The 17,975-nt window shown below is 38.8% G+C and overlaps 1 protein-coding gene across 2 annotated transcripts in view; it reads right to left on the bottom strand.

Annotated features, from left to right (window-relative positions):
• DNAJC3 (DnaJ heat shock protein family (Hsp40) member C3) overlaps positions 1–17,975 on the bottom strand; it is a 59,493-nt gene that overhangs the window by 22,794 nt on the left and 18,724 nt on the right. Inside the window, exons 2-5 of one of the 2 annotated variants that reach the window (XM_036458876.2) lie at positions 17,789–17,899; positions 9,256–9,380; positions 6,871–6,945; positions 1,464–1,616 (exon numbers count right to left, since the gene is read on the bottom strand). In XM_036458876.2, the coding sequence (XP_036314769.1) occupies positions 1,464–1,616; positions 6,871–6,945; positions 9,256–9,380; positions 17,789–17,899 (464 nt within the window). Of the gene's footprint in view, positions 1–1,463; positions 1,617–6,870; positions 6,946–9,255; positions 9,381–17,788; positions 17,900–17,975 lie in introns of those variants that run through there. The other variant, XM_036458877.2, reaches the window with a different exon arrangement.

Here is a 17,975-nt window from a genome sequence, read left to right as displayed (position 1 = left end):
TTCACCTATATATTTATAAAACATCCTCAATTAATGTGGTAACTTCTATATAGTAAATAGTATTTAGAAATCTGAAACAATTTACATATGACAAAACTTAGTAAATGTAATAAAATAATTTCTCTAAGAATATTGTAAATAAATTCTAACAGGGGAAGGATATACATACACTGACAAGGCCCTTTTCCTACCTCCTTCAATGATATAATTGTAAAACTTTGAAAATAAGAACACATGGCATTTACTAGTAGAATGTTGTTCCCAATGAAACATATTTGATTTTGAAGAGGGTATTCTGTAAAGGGATTTTTGTAACCAACAATTCTACTTTCTAGTAACAAAAAATAAAAATCTAGGTTCTAAATTTGCAAAATATTTTTATTCTACTAATAACTAAGTAAAATTCTGTCTTGTAAAATGTCATCTTGAAATTAAGCCCTCATATCAGAAAAAGAAAGAAAAGAAAAGAAAAACAATGTGAGAAGGTGGAGGCTTCATTTCCATTTCATTGCACGTTTACCATGTGTAGTAAATGCACTGGTATTCTTCAAAATGTAAACCCAAAAGCTCACCAGTAAGGTCTGTAGACGTGTTTGTACACATTTCTTAAAACTTATGCTAAAGTCATGTCAACTTCCCACATATATTAAGTTATCAAAGACAACATTGGATATCAATTAAATATGAACAATAAGTTAAGTCAAAATGGACAGTTTAAATACTGGAAGGTAAAAATTGTAACTATATTTTTCCTTAATAAAACATTTACAAAATGACTTAGCAAAACGTGAATTCTACTTAATCACATCACAATTTCCTCTATAAAATTGTTAAAATGCACATTCTACATAAAAATTTACCACAAAGATGAAATGAAACTGTATATTAAAGTTTCATAAAAATTATAAATATGAATTATGATTTCTTTCATATGAATATTTTAGTAGACTTCCTTCTGAAACCACTTGTCATTAGTAAGTTTCGGAGGCAAGGAAACTATAGACTTTGTTTTCCCAATCTAGAACTGTCTGGATCCTATGAACTCTTTTCATCTGCCTTTTTCCCAAGAAACTTCTCACTCTAAACACTCCTCTTTCCTCCCAAACATTATTTTTCCTTTTTCTTAGCCAACTCTTTCATCTTGTACTCCATTATTTAACCTCTAGAGTTTTCTTCCCCATTCCCCCCCAAAAAAAGTAAAGTAAAAATAGCAAAGCAAGCAATGTATAAAAATATGTAACTCCCATTTCACAGCACATTCATTACATTTACTGAAAACTTCAGTTACAAATTTTGTTCTCTATAAAGACCATGTTTCTCCTAACAGCCAAAAGCCCAAGGACAGTCTGATTTTATACTATTTAGGTTTTCTGTGGTACATTACATATCAAAGTATATAACGATGCCTTATTGTAAAAGCAGTAAGTGTTAGGCTTGTCAGCTGTAATACTTAAGAAACTTACCTCTAAAATCTTGTCAAGGGAGGTTATAGCACCAATATAATCTGAGTTTTCAAAAGCATGAAGGGCTTGTGAACGCAAACGCTGCATTTCATCTGATTTTATAAGTTGGGACTGGGCTTCCTTTTCTTCATTTTCACTTGGATTAGATTTGAGCTATAAGAATAAATTAAATTAAACCGGGTTTCCATCTCTTAAGTCTAATATCCATAGTATACACAATAATCTAAGCATTCCTAATTAAATTCACTGAGGAGAAAGGATCGAGACACTAGCAGACCCGGCTTGTCTTGTCCACTGACTTGCTCCTGGTGCTGACCACCATGGAAAGCAACAGCAAAGGCAGCTCCCACCAGTGTGGTGCACGTGAGCGAGCAGTGGAGTGAGGGCCAAAGACCTGGACCCCCAGACACAGGAAGCAAATATATTTAGGAACATGAGAGGGCAGAGAAGAATGGAGACTAAAGGAAAGCACCATTCTCACTTTCTTATGTATAGCTCTAGAGAAAATAATGAGTTTTATGTATTTTGTTTTCTAGTTATACTTATTTTTAAGTATAAAATAATCTTGCCAAAATTTAAAAATTAAAAAAAAAAAACAAAAAAAAAACAGGGAAAGAGAGACAGAGAGGGCATTTTTTAGAGCTTGTAAAACAGAAAAAGCATTTGATGCCGGAGGGGCTAAGGTATAATAAGAAAAAAAGAATATATAAGGAAAAATAAGAGTATTAGTAATACTTTATTTAAAGGCTATCATGAGGTTTTAAGAGGTTGACACCTTGTCTCTTTTTATTTTAAACAGGAGGCCCAGCGCATGGATTTGTGCACTGGTGGGGTCCCTTGGCGTGGCCTTGGGGATCAGGCTGAAACCAGCATTCCAACATCCCCCTGAGGGATGTAGTAGTGTGTGAAGTGGCAGGCAGCTGGGAGGAGCCAGAGCCTGAGTTGGGCACCTCGCCCCTCCTTCTCATCCCAGCCCTGCTAGGTAAGCTCACTGCCACTAGGTAAGCAGCTCATTGCTGCCCTACTGCGGTCTCAACGCACAGTCCTAGGGTGATACCAGCACACCCGTGACCAAGAAGCGGCTGCGGGCTCACGCCCAGTCAGTCCTGGTGCCGGTCCATCCCAGTCCCAATCCAGATGGGGGAGGGACACTCAGGAGGAATGCCCACAGGAGAGGCCTGCACCGCTGCGGCTGCACTCACCAGCCGTGAGCCTGACGTCTGGCACCTGTCAGTCAGCTAAGCAGCACTCCCACTGTGGGAGCGCAGTGATCAGGGGGCTGCTCCTGCATTGAGCACCTGCCCCCTGGTTGTCAGTGTGCAACATAGCGACCAGTCGAATGCTTAGGCTTTTCTATAGACAGATATTTTTATTGATTTTGAAAGAGAGAGGAAGGGAGAGGGGGAGAGGGAGAGGAAGGGGGGAGGGGGGAGGGGGAGAGAGAAACATCAATGTGAGAGCAGACTATCAATCAGATCAGCTGCCTCCTGCACACCCCCTACCAGGGATGGAGCCTGCAATCTGGGCATGTGGCCTGACCAGGAATCAAACTGGCAACGTTTTGATGCACAAGATGATACCCAACCAACTGAACCACACCAACTAGGGCCCTTGTCTCTTTTTAAACAACATCATCCATGTGTAATATATATATATATATATATATATATATATATATATATATATATATATATATATCAACAATTCACTAATTTTGGGTGTGCAATTCTGTGATTTTTAATTAAAAAACCATGTATGCAACCATCTCCACATTTTTAGACCATTTATGTCACCCCAATAAGATCCTTTGTGTCTGTTTACAGTTCATCCCCACTCCCAGCCTGGTCTCATATACAATGACTCTTAATAATTTCTTCCTCCAGATGGAAAACATTAAGCTTAATGGCTCAGAAAAATGAGGTGCTACAATAAAAAGCTACTGACTTTAAACAACATAAACTGATTAACAAAAAATAGATTCAGAGAAACAGAAGCATTGAACAGACCGTCCAACCTCAGAGGGAAAGCAGGGGAGGTGCATGCATATAAGCATAACTCATGGACACAGACAGTACAGGGAGTGAGGACATGTGCTGGAGGGTGGGAACAGCTGGGGAGCGGTCAATGGGGAAAAAGGACATAAATAATTTTTTAAAAAATTTTAAAAGCTACTGAGTTTTGGGGGGACTTTTTTCTTTCAGATTAGTTATGTAATAATTCCTGAAATCTAATATTCTTATTAAGATGAGAATTGTAGTTGCTAGGTTCTAATTTTGGGTGCGATGAAGACCATAGTTGATTTCTAAAAATGTCTCTTCTTCAATTGACCAATCATACTGTTTCCCCATTTAGTGGATTTATTTTGTAAAAACACCCCCAGAACCACCTGGTAGGAGAAAATACTCCAAAGGAAAAACATTAAGATTATTATCACTTGATAGAGGCTCTATATTTCTCCATTTGTTTTTAGAAAACTTTAGGTATTCTATTTTGTCTGTAGAGCCTCTGGCTTTTGAAGTAATAGACAGGACTCCAAGTAGTCATAGGTAACTAGGAAGGAATTGGTCAACCTCAGCTTGCTCTGGCTGGGGGTGGACTATCACTGCATGACTGAGTTATCAGCTGAAGGTGAGTTGCATTATGGCCATGGAATGCTTGTCTATGACTGTCTTATCATCCTTATTAGGGTGGTCTTGAATACTTCTGATAGACCACATTGTAAGGAGTACAAATGTGTGTGCGCTGTCTCTTTGCTCTCGGTAAAAGTAGAAGTTTATTGATTACTTCTTTTCTATAGGTTCATCACTGCTCCCTTTTGAATAGATTGTATTGGAATGTATTAGAGAGTGCCTCTTCTGGATGGAATTTGCATCTTTCCTCTCCTCATCTTTGCAGTCTAGTCTCTTCTTGTTGTTGTTGGAAGGTGAGAGAGGGGAAAGTCAGTTGACAAGGCAAGCTATAAGCTTTAAACAATTGCCACTTATACCAATCTAGCACACATAAATGTTTTCTGTAGTGATAACATTTACACATTTTTTTCCTTTTAACTAACTTTATTTTCCACAACTCGGTCTATAAAGCAATACCATCTATACTAATAAAAGGGTAATATGCTAATTATATTGGGGAAAACTGGGGATTAAGTAAAAAGTACAAAGAATCTCTGTGTTAATTACAATTTCATGGGAAGCTACGATTATCTCAAAACTTTAAATTAAAAATTAAACATTCAGTACTGATGTGCGTTCTCATGGAAGAATCCTATACCAGTAACAGCAATGACAGTATTAAGAACACACCAGCAGAAGCATGACTGTCAGAGAACAATCTAAAAGTGGAAAGTAACACGAAAGTTCCCCTTCTTGTTTCTGGGAGGTTTTCATATTGATCACAGAAAGGGCTGCAATTAACCCAATACATACCCCAAGTTCCAAACACTCACTTTTCCAAAAAGATACATTCAATGTCCACTAAGGATTAATTTATGCTAAAGCTTGATTATAAATTGTGCTATTTCGCCCAAGCTGATTTGGCTCAGTGATAGAGCATTGGCCTGCAGACTGAATGGTCCTGGATTCAATTCCAGTCAAAGGCAGATACCCAGTTGCAGGTTCCCCAGCCCTAGTCAGGGTTTGTGCAGGAGGCAGACAATCGATGTGCCTCTCTCTCTCTCTTCTACCCTCTCTAAAAAAAAATGTATATGAAAAAAATATCCTCAGCTGAGGATTAACAAAAAATAATAATAATATATAAATAAATAAATAAATTGTGTTATTAATGTATGATTGAAAAAAACAAACTCGAAGTAATATATATCAGTATTTGTTAAAAAGAAAAAAACACATCCTTGTGTTTTATTATTTATTTATCCATTCGACAGATTTTTATAAAACACTTGCTAGAGACTGAGCTAGAGAAAGGTATGCTCCCAGCACCTCTGTATCTCCACCACTCATCCTTCAGCCTGCTCTCAAGTAGCAAGGAAGATTAGATCAACAGAAAATGACATACAATGTTACTGAGATCATGAGCCAAGATTCTGATTCAAAACTATTATGTTTTCTAGATTTTTCTGCCTATGACTGAGCATTGAGGTAAGGCTATGAAAATGTTAGAAATTTTAATTTTATTTTCAGAGTGGATATCATCATAGTACCTACGCATTTTGATAAACTACAAAAATCCAAATAATGAGTAATGGACTCTACATTTATGGCCTTTTTAAATCATTCCAGAAACAAATCCATGTAGAACAAAAATGCTCGACTTAAAACAAGCCCAAGGAAGGCATAAAGACATTGGGCTAGCTATCTCTCTCTAAATCATTTTTCAGGATATACCCCTTTTAATTACATATTATCTTACATTCCATCAAAAAATCCAAAATGCTTTATGCTTTTTTGGACAGAAATCAAACATATAACATTATAATGTCTAGCAAAATGAAGGTTTGTTAAATGAACAAATGAAGTGGGAATAATACAGAGTTCTCTGTTTTCTTCACCCAATTTCATAACTTTTCATCTCTGCCTGGTACAGGTTATTTTAGTATAATAATACAACAAAGCTAGCTATGAAAGGCTGCTAGCATTAGCAAGTAAAAGGTCAGTTTGTCATAGAGATTCTGGATATGCTACTCTGCCCTCTTGAATGAAATCCTCAACAACACTTTACTAAAGTAGCCATATGGGAAATTGAAAAAATCCCTTTTAAGAATCTGTTTAATGGCCCCTGCCAGTGTTGCTCAGTGGTAGAGCAGTCAACCCTCCCCATCGAAGGGTCATGGGTTTGATTCTCAGTCAAGGGCACATACCTCATTTCAGGTTTGTTTCATGGTTATAGGGCAGGAAGGGGGGCATATGGGAGACAACCAATCAATGTATCTCTCTCACACTGATGTTTCTCTCCCTCCTTCTCTCTACTCTTCCTTCCCTTCCTCTCCCCTCACCCCCATCCTTTCTCTTTCTCCATCATCCCCTTCCACTCTCTCTTAAAAAAAAAAAAAAAATCACTGGAAAAATAACTTCCAGTAAGGATTAACAAAAAAAGAATTTGTGTCATTATTCCTTTCAAATCAAATAAAGGTGTTCCCAAGTTACTTAGAGGACTCTTAGAATAGCTCAGCTAACATCCCTAGATTCTCACAGAAGACAAAACAGAGTATGTGATCTACAAAAACAGTCAGGATTATGTATTTATTCCTCACACTTTACCTACTATCTATTAAAGTGACTCTTTGATGTCAGCCACCAAGTATTAATTCAAGAACTGTGATTCTTATATACACAAATGAAATGTTTTCCCTTTTAGATATAAAATTTTTATTAAATGTCTTCCTATAAAATATAAATCAAATATATCCACTCAAAATAGCATGTTCAAAGAGCCAAACACAAATTTAACTTACCACTTTCTTAAAATCATCTTCTGCTTCATCAAGTTTTCCTTGTTTGAGTAATAAGTGGCCTCTCTGTAATCTTGCCTAGAAAACAAAACAAAACAAAAAAACAGAAAGGGTGTTCTGAGTACTATGCATTTCTAAATGTTCTTTAAACACAAAGAATAAAATTAAATAAGCTAATGAAGTGTTAATGAAATAAATTATTTTTCAATGCCTATTTGATTTGGCACTCTAAGAATATTTCCTGGAACCAACAAGTATGTTTAATTTTTGATAAAGTATGCTTCCTTAAAAATATTTTTTGCTATACCCAAAATGTTGAAAACATTGAAAACACAAAATCTTGTACATGAATGTTCACAGCAATAGCCAAAAAGTGAAAAACAATCCAAATTTCCATCAACTAATAAATCAATAATCAAATGTGATAAAATCTATAAAATGGAATTATTATTCAGCTATAAAAAGGAATAAAGTATAAGAACCTTGAAAACTTCATGCTAACTGAAAAGAAATCAGACACAAAAGGCTATATAATAGTAATATTTCATTTATGTATATATGTTTATTTCACATATAAATATTTTTTTTAAAAGAAACCCTGTACTCAGTAATAGTCATTACCATATCTACCCTAGTCCCTGGCAACCACTTATTTTCTGTCTGTATGGAATTTGGATATTTCACATAAAGCCAATAGGTGGACATCCCCCAGGGGTCCCAGACTGTGAGGGCACGAGCAGGGCTGAGGGACCCTCCATCCCCAATGCATGAATCTCGTGCACTGGACCTAGTAATTATAAAGCTAGTACAAAGGTTAAAAGAAGATCATGTGTAATTACAACAATAAATTTAGGAATACACAAACACACATAAAATAAGGGGAAAATAATGCCAAAAGCAAAAACATGGAGGAGATGAGTAAAAATTGTACTGATTTTAGAATATGTTCAAACCTAAGTGACTATCAACTTAAAATAGACTACATTAAACATAACTTGGTATATACACTGAATGGCCAGATTATATTATGATCTCTGAATGCATAATAATCTGGCCACTCAGTGTATATCCTATATAATAAAAGGCTAATCTGCAAATTGTCCCCTGGACCAGGAGTTCGACCAGCAGGCAGGTCGGCCAACTGCCCATGGCCTCTCCCCCTGGCCAGGCTGGCAGGACCCCACCCATGCACGATTTCATGCACAGGGCCTCTAATATATATTTGTGTGTGTGTGTGTGATGAGTAGATGTCTCGTGGCTTGAGTTTGTATGGAAGTATTAGAATAATGAGCTACTTAGCCTTTGTGAAAGGTTGTGCTTAGCTAGGTAAAGTAATATGTGAGAATAAACAAGTCATCTTTTCTGTCAATAAACAGTTTTGACAGCCACCATGTTGGCCACATGACTTGCAGCTCCCTGGGGGCCACCATCTTGAAATAGCAAACAATCCCTCCCTTTGAATTAACCAATTGCTCAAAACTGTGCACCTGAGCTCCAATCAAGAGTGAGGGATAGGTCATGTGTGTCAGGAATTAAAAAGCCAAGCAGACTGCCTGCTTGGTGTGCGGGTGCTTCCAGACCATGTGTGCGCACCCTTCTACATAGAAGTAAAGATGTTTGCCTTGCTGCCTGGCTCCCGAGTATGTTCTGTGTGCTACCAGGACCCCTGAATTTGGGGGCTCGCCTTATTTCTTACAAATAGATTAAAGAAAATTAGATACTTGGGCATTCCATCTTAAAATAATAGTAATATTTCAAACCAAACATTCACCCATATCTAATTATCTCAAATTCTTTTTTAAATATGGCAGAATATAAACAATAAATAAGTCATCAAGTTAATTTTGAAACTATCTAATTGGTCCTATTATTTTAAGCCATTACACTGACCTGCCAATTGTCAACATATCCCAGTAAGTTGTAAATTCCTCCACTTCTGAAGTCTATGTGTTGGTCCTAGGGGAGAATTCTGTCTAATTCACCACAAACCACTGCTTAGTTGTCTCCTTTTCTTTACTGTTCCTGCTACTGACTAATTGACCCTGTCATTAGTAACCGGACAGCCTCTTAATTTAACAGCCTCTGAGTCAACTCATTTCTCAGCCTCACTTCTTGCCCTGCACTTCATCTTCCACACAGAGGTCTTCCTAAATGACAGAGTGAACATCACTGCCACACTTCTAAAAATTATCTAATGTACCCACTGTTCCTCTTTCAGACCTTTGATGTCAGCGACTTTGGAAGGCTCTTATTGCCCAGTTCACTACATCATAGTGGCTTTCTATATCCTCCAGCTATGCCTACCCAGCATGCCAGTCCTCAACTTAACAAATTACCTCTTCCAAGTTCCCTTAAATTAAACCTTAAAGAAAGTTTAGATGCACTTACTGCAGTGAAATCCATCTTCAATTCAATCACTCTAGTTAAATCAGGAAGTGCTGCTTTTGATTTTCCCATAGCTAAAAAGGCAGTAGCTCTTCGATAGTAAGCAACATAGTTATCTGGGTCACCATCTGAAAATTAAATAAATATTAGCACTCAGTAATTTATTTAAAAAACCAAGTCACCTGAACAATATTAGAATTTGCAATTCTATTAAGAAATGTTAGTTAAGAAAAGAATTTCTTCATTAATAACGAATCATGTTGCCTAGCAAGATCACTGCAAATAAATCTAGAACAAGGGTCATCAAACTGGTCTGTCAGCCAAATCCAATCCACAAGTTAAAAATAATTTTTACATTTTTAAAGAGTTTAAAAAAAATATTCAATAAAGCCTACAATATTTATTTATTATCTAGCCCTTGAGAGGAAAGGTTTGCCCATCTCTAGTCTGAAATACTATATTCAACTCACAACTTTGTCTTTACTGAAATTTTCTTAAGTAAAATACTGATTGAAAATATGGACTATGCACTTATTCACAGGATTTTAGAAAATATAGACTTCCAATTAAATTGATATTGTGCAACCTCTGCTCCCTCACAAACTCCAACTAAAATGGCAGTAAAGAAATAAAGGTACAATGCTTAGACAAAGAATGAGTGAGACTAAAAGAGCAAGACTAGATAAGTCAAAAATATCTGAACAAAGGAAAGCAGATGGATGAGTTAAGTTTTTGAGCTAATTCCACTCTGCTCAGCACCTACAAATTGGGGAAAGAGTGAATTCAATTAGAAGCAAACCTCATGCTGCTGAACAATCCTTCCAGAAAGCAACTTTGAAATTCTATCTAATAAAGAGGGAATATGCAAGTTGACCATCACACCATCACAAAGATGTGGCACCCACAGGGGAGGTGGGGTTCGGTAACACAAGATGGCTGCACCCACAGTGGAGGCCAAGTTTCCATACAAGCCTTAATGAGCAATCAGCAGGGACCTGAGGCTGTGCCCCCCCACTTGGTGGAGCTTGACTAGGAATCTGAGGCTGCATACGCGTCTCCCCCTGCCCCCCCACCCCCACCAGGCCAGGGGACATCAGGCTGCTCCCCACGCCCTGGGCCTAGGGACCTCAAGCCACACCCACCCACCCCACACTGGGGGAGCTGAGGCTGTGACCCCACCCAGCACTGGGCCAGATCTGAGGTTTAAACCGAGGGCCTCCCCCCCCACCCTGTTCCCCTCTCCCCGCCCAGCACCAGGCTGGGCGACCTGAGGCTGCACCCCCCACCCAGCAGGGCTTGATGGGGGACCTCAGGCTGCGCCCCCCACCTGGCAGGGTTTGACAGGGGATCTCAGGCTGAATCCCCCACACAGTGGGGCTTGACAGTGGATTTCAAGGCATGTCCCCCACCCCAACCTAGGCTGGAGGACCTCAGGCTGCACCCCCTGCCTGGTGAGATTTGACAGGGGACCTCAGGCCATGCCCTGGCCCAGTAGGGACTGACTGGGAACCTCAAGGCACACCCACCCACCCCTGTGCCAGGCCAGGGGATCTCAGGCTCCACCTCCTGCCCTGGTGGCGGGCCAGGGACCTGAGGGTGCACTGGGGACCTAAGGCTACACCCCCTGCCTGGTAGGGCTTGATGAGAGACCTGAAGTTGCACCCCCCACCCGATGCCAGATCAGGGGACCTGACAAGGGTGGGGCTGGCTGGGGCTGGATCTTGCCCAATGTGGTGGGGCCGGCTGGATCAGGGTCTCGTGCAATTTTGAGGCACCATAGATGGGCAGGGATTTGACTCTAGGTCCCGTGGTGCACCCCAGACTCTGATAGGAGGAAGATTTTCATTTACATTTACTAATTTTTTTCATCTCTGACACTTCTATTATAGAGAAAGGGCAAATAGCAGTATTAAAATATTCCCTCAAATTAATCCCCTTTTAATGTGCACAAATTTCATACACCAGGCCACTAGTCTATACTAATAAAAGAGTAATATTCTAATTAGACCCGTGGCTTATCAGGCCTGAAAACTGCCCCAGGCCCCTTGCTCAGGCTGCCCATTCCCCAGTGGGGACCCCCACCCTGATAGGGGCAAGGATGGCCTGCAAACAGCCCTCAGCCCCTCACCCAGGCTGGCCCCGCCCCCAGCAGAGACTCCCACCCTGATAGGGGTGAGAATGGCCTGCAAACAGCCCTTAGCCCCTCACCCAGGCCTGCCTGCCCACAGCAGAGACCCTCACCCCTTAGGGGTGTAGCAGCCTGAAAATGGCCCTCAGACCTTCACCCAGGCTGGCCATGACCCCAGCTGGGACCCTCACCCAACTGGGTGTGGCCAGCCTGCAAACAGCCCCTAGCCCAGGCTGGCCACGCCCCTCAGCAGAAACGACCCCTCCCCCCCCCAAATCCCAATAGGGGTGTGGCCAGCCTGTAAACCGTCCCAAGCCCCTCGCCCATGCCAGCCCCAACCCCTAAGGAGACCCCCATCCTGATCTTAGACCCCCTTCAGGGCAGACCAGCTGGCCCACACCTGTGCACCAGGCCTCTATCTTACTAATAAAAGGGTAATATGCTAATTAGACCGGGAGACTTTCCAGAAAAAGCCATGGTGGCGGGGCTGAGGCACTTGAATTGCAAAATATTATAGAATAGCCTGGCTCTTCACCTTAAAATACCAACAGTTCTTACAATAGAACTAGTGTCCCTTCCTATATCGTTGTATATAAAGTAGCAAGAATTAGTTTAAGAAATTCGTGCTTTTAAATTTGGCATTTAAACCACACACCATCATCTTAATAAATGTAAGATTTGATAACTTCAAAAAAATCACTTTTCCTATTATCCACTCAATATAATTATATATACAATATAATTCATTATTTAAATTACTTGCAAGCCTGCATATAAATACTTCATTTTAAAACATGTCATTCAAATTGTTACACTAGTTGATTAGAAATATGAACATGAGGGAAGAATTTAAGTTTTAATCCTAAAACTATCAATTCAATAAGCCCTAATAAAGAATATACAACTACTATCTGGAGAAAACACGTCAGGAAGTCAATTACAAATGATGTTGTAAACAGTGGTAGCAGGAAGCATGAGAACACTACCCTTGCCTGGGTACAAAAATTATTTTTATTCTGGCTCCCAGCTAATCCACTCTACCTCATTCATTCATTCAAACTTTAACTGGGCACCATCAGATATTAAAATTAAAAAATGACACAGTAATAATGAGATAGTACCTATCCTTAAAAAGTTCACAATCTTTTGACCCGGGATGTGACCTTTGGAAGGTCACCAGTGTATTCTCTGTTTCCTACTGTCTAATGTGAACAGGAATGCTCATTCCCATTTCACAAGTGATGTTCAAATGTCACGAGAAAGCAACAAATGCTTAAGTGGCAAATAAAAGTAGACTTGGTGTGTTTTTTTTAATTTGGCAAAACTACATAAATGTAATACTGTTGGTTTTTTTACCAAGCAAATGGAGACACGTACCATTTCAGACATGACCACCATTTAATCTACTTCAGACATTCATTCCTGCCAGATAGGCTTAAGACACTCTGTAAGGTCTATCAAAGAAATGATTTCACACCCTAGAATACATTTCAGACACACAGAACATAAGACATGATGTGGGGATGAGAGGTGAGACCATCATCATACCTGCATTGTAGTTTTCTTTAATGATAATTCTCTAAATAAAACTCCTTCATCACATTAAAATGGATGCAACTGTTTCAGAAAACTATTTGAAAAGTGATAAACTACACTCGTTCTTAAATAAAAAATGTTTCCAACAGATCAAGACTATTTCCCAATCAGTTCTAAATCTTAAAACCCCTGCCAAAAAATATTTATATGACAGATACAAAAATATTTCAAACTAAATCACCACAAGGTATAAATAATTACTTATGTTACTATGCAGTTTTAATAAATTAACCTTTTATTGTGTAAAAATGTAATCATAAAACATACCATGCCCAAGTAATTTCCAAAACGTACCAAGTAATTTTTCAAAAATAAAAATGGAAGGATGTCACAACATAAATTATTTCCGCAACATTATAAAAAATTATTCGTTGATACACAATATGCTGCTGGCCAAATTTAATTAAAAACTTTAGCATCAATCATTAAAATGTCCATATGACCCAAAGCAATCTATAGATTCAATGCACCCCCCACCAACAGCCTATATCACAGACAAAGAATGAACTCTCCAAAATTCATCTGGAATTTAAAAAAAGACCCAGAATAGCTGCAGCAATCCTGAAAAAGAACAAAGTAGAAGGGATCTCAGTACCAGATATCAAGCTGTATTACAAAGCCACTGTTCTCAAAACTGCCTGGTACTGACACAAGAACAGACACATAGACCAATGGAATAGAATAGAGAACCAGAAATTGACCCAAACCACTATGCTCAATTAATATTTGACAAAGGAGGCAAGAGCATACAATGGAGTCAAGACAGTCTCTTCAATATATGCTACTGAGAAAATTGGACAGATACATGCAAAAAAAAATAAAACTAGACCACCAATTTACACCATAGACAAAAATAAAACACCATAGACAAAAATAAAATGGATAAAGGAGTTAAACGTAAGACAGGAAACCATAAAAATCTTAGAGGAATCCACAGTCAGCAAAATCTCAGACATATGCCGAAGTAATTATCTTCATTAATACAGCATCTAAGATAATGGAAACTAAAGAGAAAATAAACAAATGGGAATACATCAAAATAAAAAGCTTCTGTACAGCAGAAGAAACCATCAGCAAAACAAGAAAACCCACTGCATAAAAGAACATATTTTTCAATGTTATCTCCAATAAGAATTTAATCTCCAACATTTACAGGGAACAAATTAACAAAGAGAAGATAAACAACCCAATCAAAAAATGGGCAGCAGATCTAAATAGATACTTTTCGAAAGAGGACATAAGGAAGGCCAAGAGACATATGAAAACATGCTCAAAGTCACTAATGTCACTAATCATCACAGAGATGCAAATCAAAACGACAATGAGGTACCATCTCACACCTGTCAGAATGGCTATCACCAACAAATCAACAAATGTTAAGTGCTGGTGAGGATGCAGAGAAAAAGGAATCTTCATGCACTGCTGGTGGGAATGCAGACTGGTGCAGCCACTGTGAAGAACAGCATGGAGTTTCATCAAAAAACTAAAAATGGAACTCTTATTTGACTCAGTGATCCCACTTCTAGGAATATATCCCAAGAAACTAGAAATACCAATCAGAAAGGATATATGCACCCCTATATTCATAGCAGCACAATTTATAATAGCTAAGATTTGGAAACAGTCTAAGTGCCAATCAGCAGATGAGTGGATTAAAAAACTGTGGTACAGCCAAAATCGGTTTCGGCTCAGTGGATAGAGCATCGGTCTGTGGACTGAAAGGTCCCAAGTTCGATTCCGGTCAAGGGCATGTACCTTGGTTGCGGATACATCCCTGGTAGGGGGTGTGCAAGCTAGTCGATGTATCTCTCATCAATGTTTCTAGCTCTCTAACCCTCTCCCTTCCTCTCTGTGAAAAATCAATAAAATATAAAACAAAACAAAAAACTGTGGTACATCTACACAATGGAATACTACACTGCTGTAAAAATGAAGGAACTCCTACCATGGAGCTGGAGAGCATTATGCTAAGCGAAATAAGTTAAGTCAGAGAAAGATAAATTTCACTGATCTCACTCATTTGTGGATTATAATGAACATAAACTGATTAACAAAAACAGATCCAGAGACAGAGAAGCATCAATCAGATGCTCAAACCTCAGAGGGAGGGTAGGGGAGGATGGGGGTAAGGGCAAGAGATTAACCAACGGATTTGTTTGCATCCATATAAGCCTAACCAATGGGCACAGACACCAGGGGGGTAAGGGCATGACTGGGGGAGGAGGGGGGTGGGAGCAGAGGAGCAAGGGATAAGGACACATATGTAATACCTTAATTAAAAACAAAAACTTTTAACATTAATTTCTAATCAAAGATGAAGTTAAAGCAATAAAGTACATTACAAAATTTAGAAGTTGGGAGGTATAAACACTTTTATGAATAAACATTTAACAAACTTTTTATATAATTAGTTTAAAGCAATGTATTAGTACATAGATGACATTTTAACACAAAAGATTAGCATTCATTTTAAAGTAGCACAGTCCTATGATCTGCTGCAATAACTTGTGCATAACTTGTTAGTCTATCTAGAACAATTCACTGTTAGCTAAAGGCTCTCACCAAATCATTGAGTTACCTGAAGCAGCCAACATGGCCATACTAAATGTTATATTTGGTAAATGAGACAACTGCAAGAGGATCTACACTTCTTTTCTGATAAACACATATCTCCTAAGAGATTCAGTACGCCATGACACCACATCACCCTATCACTATCTGCTATATATTGTCATCATATATAATTTAAACTCTATTTTCTATAGTTAGTTATGAACAACAGTGTTTTACATAAACTAAAATGATGAATCTTTCAAACCACATAGGTGCTCCTCAGAAATTATGACATTTGTACCATTTGAAATTCATTGCTACTCATCAAATTATGAACCAAGTGACATAGCTATTTGAATTCTGGATGCAACCAGTGTTTTGCTTTTTCTCTTTACCGAATTTAGTTTTACAAGTTTACATCTTTCAGTGAAAACAATAATATTTTATTGGGTATTTTGGGGAAGAGCCAGCTCAAGGATTCTTGAATGGCAGTGATGCTAAAGAAAACTAGAGAGCCGTAGCAAGTTTGGCTCAGTGGATTGAGCATCGGCCTGAGGACTGAAGGGTCCCAGGTTCGATTCCCGTCAAGGGCATATGCCCAGGTTGCGGGCTCAATCCCCAGTGGGGGACGTGCAGGATGCAGCCAATCAATGATTCTCTCTCATCAATGATGTTTCTATCTCTCTCTCCCTCTTCCTTCCTCTCTGAAATCAATAAAAATATATTTTAAAAAAATAAAAAGAAAACTAGGGAGTCATTTTAAATTATTTTAACAAGAGGCTCAGTGCACGGATTCGGGTACCAGTGGAGGTCCCTCAGCCTGGCCTGCGCCCCCTCATAATCTGGGACCCTTTAGAGGATGTCGGACTGCTGGTTTCGGCCCAATCCCCTCAATACAGGCCAAAGTGCACAAATCCATGCACCATGCCTCTAGTATGCATATAAGATCTTTGGTTAATCTCTTCCTGCCCTCCTCCCTTCCCTCTGAGATTCATCAGCCTATTCCACATTTTCATGCCTGTGCGTTGAGTGTCTGCCTCCTGGTGGTAAGTGTGCTTCATAGCTACCAGTTAAACAGTCAAATGGTCACTTTTATATATATACTAGGGGGCTGGTGCATGAAATTCATGCACTCAGAGGAAGGAGCAGCCCTCAGCCCAACTTTCGCCCTCTTGCAGCCTGGGACCCCTCAGGGGATGTCCAACTGCTGCGGAGGCGGGAGAGGCTCCTGCCACTGCCACTACACCCACCAGCTTTGAGCCCAGCTTCTGGCTAAGCGACGCTCCCCCTGTGAGAGCGCACTGACCACCGGGGGGCAGCTCCTGCATTGAGCATCTGCCCCCTGGTGGTCAGTGCACATCATAGCAACCAGTATTTCTGCCATTTGGTCAATTTGCATATTAGCCTTTTATTATATACGATAGATATATCATGGCCCATAATGTTTCCAATAATTGTGGGATTAAAGAATGCAAATAATAGCCTTAGCCTGTTTGGCTCACTGGATAGAGCGCCAGCCTGCAGACCAAAGGATCCTGGGTTCGATAATAGTCAGGGGCACATAACTCGATGGCAGGCTCCTCCCCAGCCTGAGCTCTGGTCAGGGTGCATGCAGGAGGCAACCAATCAATGTGTTTCTTTCACATCAGTATTTCTGTCTTTCCCTCTCTCTAAAAACCAATGAAAAAATATCCTCAGATGAGTATAAGCAACCCAAAAATATACTATATTAAAAGAAAAAAGAATGCAAATCATAAAGTATAAAATAGGTAGAAAGTATAACTTTCTGTGGCTGTAAGAAGAATCAATATTTTAAAGACATGCTTTAACTAATAACTGAATATTTTTTAATTACCATGCTGCAGCAATTAAGACAGTTCAAATCATCAGAAAAGTAACTATTAGATTGATTATCTCAAGTCATCAAGAAAATTAAACTGCATTTAGTAAAATATTTTAAGAGGCAGAAAATTATGTAATGCATTGAAAAGGTTTCCTGTCAAAATTATCTTGAATTATTCTTGGTATTTATAGTAGCAAATCTCAATTACTGCCTAGAACGTTTTCTCATACTAAATACATATGCATTCAGTGTTATGCATTTATTTTACTAATCCATTTCACTTAAAATTCTGCAACTATTTTTAAGTATTATATTTAAGCATTAAATAATGTTTAATTTAAATGTTATTCTATAAACAGCTATTAATTAAAATTTACTAAGATGACCACTGAGTTTTTTACTTCCAAGATACATACCTACTGCAGCATGAAATTGTGATAACGCATCAGCCAGCTGTCCAGCGGCAAGCAATTTCTTCCCCAATTCAAGATGTTTCTCAACATCTGCATTCACTCCACATTCGGCACCTAGAAACAAATTAAAAAATAAGTTAATTATCAATGGACCAAGATTTAATCCTAAAAAATAAAATGTTAAAGCTAT

Source organism: Pipistrellus kuhlii, unplaced genomic scaffold (genome assembly GCF_014108245.1).
Source record: "Pipistrellus kuhlii isolate mPipKuh1 unplaced genomic scaffold, mPipKuh1.p scaffold_m20_p_3, whole genome shotgun sequence".
Lineage (NCBI taxonomy): Eukaryota > Metazoa > Chordata > Mammalia > Chiroptera > Vespertilionidae > Pipistrellus > Pipistrellus kuhlii.
The sequence above is the reverse complement of the archived record's forward strand: the minus strand, read 5'-3'. Positions and strand labels throughout refer to the sequence as shown.